This window comes from Fusarium mangiferae (genome assembly GCF_900044065.1).
Source record: "Fusarium mangiferae strain MRC7560 genome assembly, contig: FMAN_scaffold037, whole genome shotgun sequence".
In the NCBI taxonomy this organism is placed as follows: Eukaryota; Fungi; Ascomycota; class Sordariomycetes; order Hypocreales; family Nectriaceae; genus Fusarium; species Fusarium mangiferae.
This window is the reverse complement of record NW_024573957.1, coordinates 28,710-31,423: the sequence shown is the minus strand read 5'-3', so window position 1 is coordinate 31,423 and position 2,714 is coordinate 28,710. Positions and strand designations below refer to the sequence as shown.

The 2,714-nt window shown below is 45.9% G+C and overlaps 1 protein-coding gene across 1 annotated transcript; it reads right to left on the bottom strand.

The window, feature by feature from the left end:
- Window positions 1–986: 986 nt before the first annotated feature.
- On the bottom strand, window positions 987–1,379 carry FMAN_15471 (uncharacterized protein; the record flags this gene model as incomplete). Its single annotated transcript, XM_041826219.1, has 1 exon — window positions 987–1,379. The coding sequence occupies one exon, from the start codon at window positions 1,377–1,379 to the stop codon at window positions 987–989; it is 393 nt and encodes a 130-aa protein (XP_041691562.1).
- Between the last annotated feature and the right edge of the window lie 1,335 nt (window positions 1,380–2,714).

Here is a 2,714-nt window from a genome sequence, read left to right as displayed (position 1 = left end):
CCTTACCAGTCTTGGGCAGCTAGTACGGAAGAAGGCTAGTCACAAGGAAAAACCAGTCGGAGTGGATTGGTATACAAAATTGCACCAAGCGGTACGGTCACTGTACCTGTCTRCATTAATCTGCARACTAGTCAGACAAGGCATACTAACCTCATTCGACCAATACGATTTCCGTATGGGTCACTATTCACTTAGTGGTAGGCGGTAGCAGATMGGTAATGTCCCACCAGTATCACAAAAGATCGGTATGAATATTTCGTCTGACTAGTCTAAGAGATGGGGCTGGATTGGTACATAACTCATCCATTCTCCAAATGATGGCAKATCTYKTATTCYTTGTACCATCTTTTCCCTTCTTATCTCCATTGCATCACGGCTCTAGAGCATAAACTATCATCACTKATTTCYTATAATATCGCTTGCTTAAAATCTTCGACCATTGAGACGTGTCCATGTTCGCACACCGAGCATTTACAATCATCCCTCCGGATTGAGCGTTTGCTTCAGTCTCAATAAGTTCCTCGCTATCTAGCTAGACCTTTACCTAAAAGCTTCAAGCTCTGTCATGAAAGGCAGAGATTAGAGTAAGATACACAAGCAATTTCAGATCATCCATTTTGCCCTTCTTCCAAAATTCATGGCCAGCTACCTCTTCCTTGCTCGGCCCAGAGTTCAGCAAGCTAAGCAGGTCAACAGCTTCGGCAGACCAGCGATCCAGGTTCGACAAACCAATCTTGGCTTCGGGCCCTTTCTTCTTATCCATAAGCATCATTGAGAGCCTACAGAAAGAGTGTAAAAATATCTTCCTGTCGCCTCCTGGCTTGAACTCCTCAATGTTGCCAATCTTGACCTCRCCAGCGAGATTGATGAAGGTGCCTGCACATGTGATCGACTCGGGTACAAGACCTTCCCTCATAAGATATTCCGCCCCAGACAGTACCTGCCGGGTATTTTAGTGATATTGACTAAGCTAAGAACTATCCTCATCATACCTGGAATAGAATACAGCTGAGCTGTGATTCGGACGGATAATCCGGTGCTCTTCGGATATGTAGCAGAGAAGTTTCCATCATTTGAGAAACGATGTAGCAATTTCCATCATCTTCTGAGAAGATCTCGATGTTATCAACGACATTTAGATGGCGAATTTGGCGGATGATCTGGAGTTTCTCGGCTTTCAAAGATGGTGGGGAACGGATCATATACATATCCCTGTCAATTCTGTCATCCTTGCCACTTCTTTTCCTAATTGCTATCGCAATAAGGCACCAGTGCTTCACAAAGAGTCCTTTCACATAGTACTTCCATGGAGAACCAGGTAGCACTGGAACTAGGACCGGCGCAACAGCATCGGCATCAGCTCGCTTGACTGGGATCATCGTGCGCAGRCCATCGGRATCATCTTCCCGAGAGCGTTTCTTAGTATCTTCAGATCGTGACTTATCCGACATTTCTTTGTTAGAAGCTTGGCRAGTCTTGGTTGACTTCAGGAGTGCTGCAACCTCATCGTCAACTAGGACGGTATGACGATCTAGTTTCGACACTCTTAATGCAAGAGATATGTGGCTATGGTCGACTCTTCCGAAGTTGATGGTGGGTATGTGACTAGGTATTATAAATTCGAGTCCTGCGATACATTTCCCTCATCGATGTGGGTCAGACTACACTGTGATGGATGCGTGTCGTTCCGTGCGTAGTGAGTCAAAACCGAATAAATGAGACAGGTCAACCGAACAGTACATGCCAAAGGAGGCACCCAGCGGAGGTTGGAACGAGTATGTGTGTGAAGGGTCCAAAATCCGCACCCTTGTAAAAATCAAGACATGTAACCCTGACTCCCAAAACCGATCCCCAACCCCACCGCTTTCGATGAGTCCAAGGGTGCTGGTTTCGGATTGCCACGTAACCCCGCCCCACCTTCTATGGCTCGGCATTGAATTCATGAAGACTTTATTCTAACAATAAAGATGACAGATCCGAGCTAGTTGAGGTACATAAAGGCTTGTCTGCTCCTTCTGAAATTGACCGACCACGTTGTCTTACCTTCTAGAATTCCTTTTTTTTTTTTAGCTGTTCAAGGGGGAGGTTTTAGATCTATTCGCAGAAATAGTTTCGGCCCCAAGCCGATACTCCTGGTTGGAGATTATTTCCCGAGAAGAGCGTTTGGAAGTACTGTAACAGTGGTAGTTGTGCAAAATGGGCACCCCTGTCTAGGTCGTAGATTGAGAAAATGATGATGTGCGTGGAGTTACATTCCAACAGGGATACGAATTCCGCAATTAGACCCCTCGACACCTTACATGAGGCGCTCATATATTTTTTTATCCCCAAAAGTATACATAGTATTGGCGCCCATTCTCATTCGTTCGTATCTCGCTTTTCTCTCGCAAAGATTGCATCGAACGACGCAATATTTTCTGCATACTGTACTCACCAGGGCTCACGAATCATGTCGAGGATGGGCCGCCATTCCTTCCCGGCAAATAATGAAGTTGCGGCGATCTTGATACCGTTCAAATCTCTTCAAGCTAATAGGATCACACTGGATATCTCTTGGTGTGGTGACGGCGAGGCAAACCATCAGAAGCCCCCTGACGATGCTTGTCATGTCGAAACCCTAGCGAGGCAAACTGAGGATAACATTCTTGTGCCGACTTTGACTCCGCTCCTATCTGGATCTCCATGGGTCAACTACACCCAAAATTTCGCTGTCA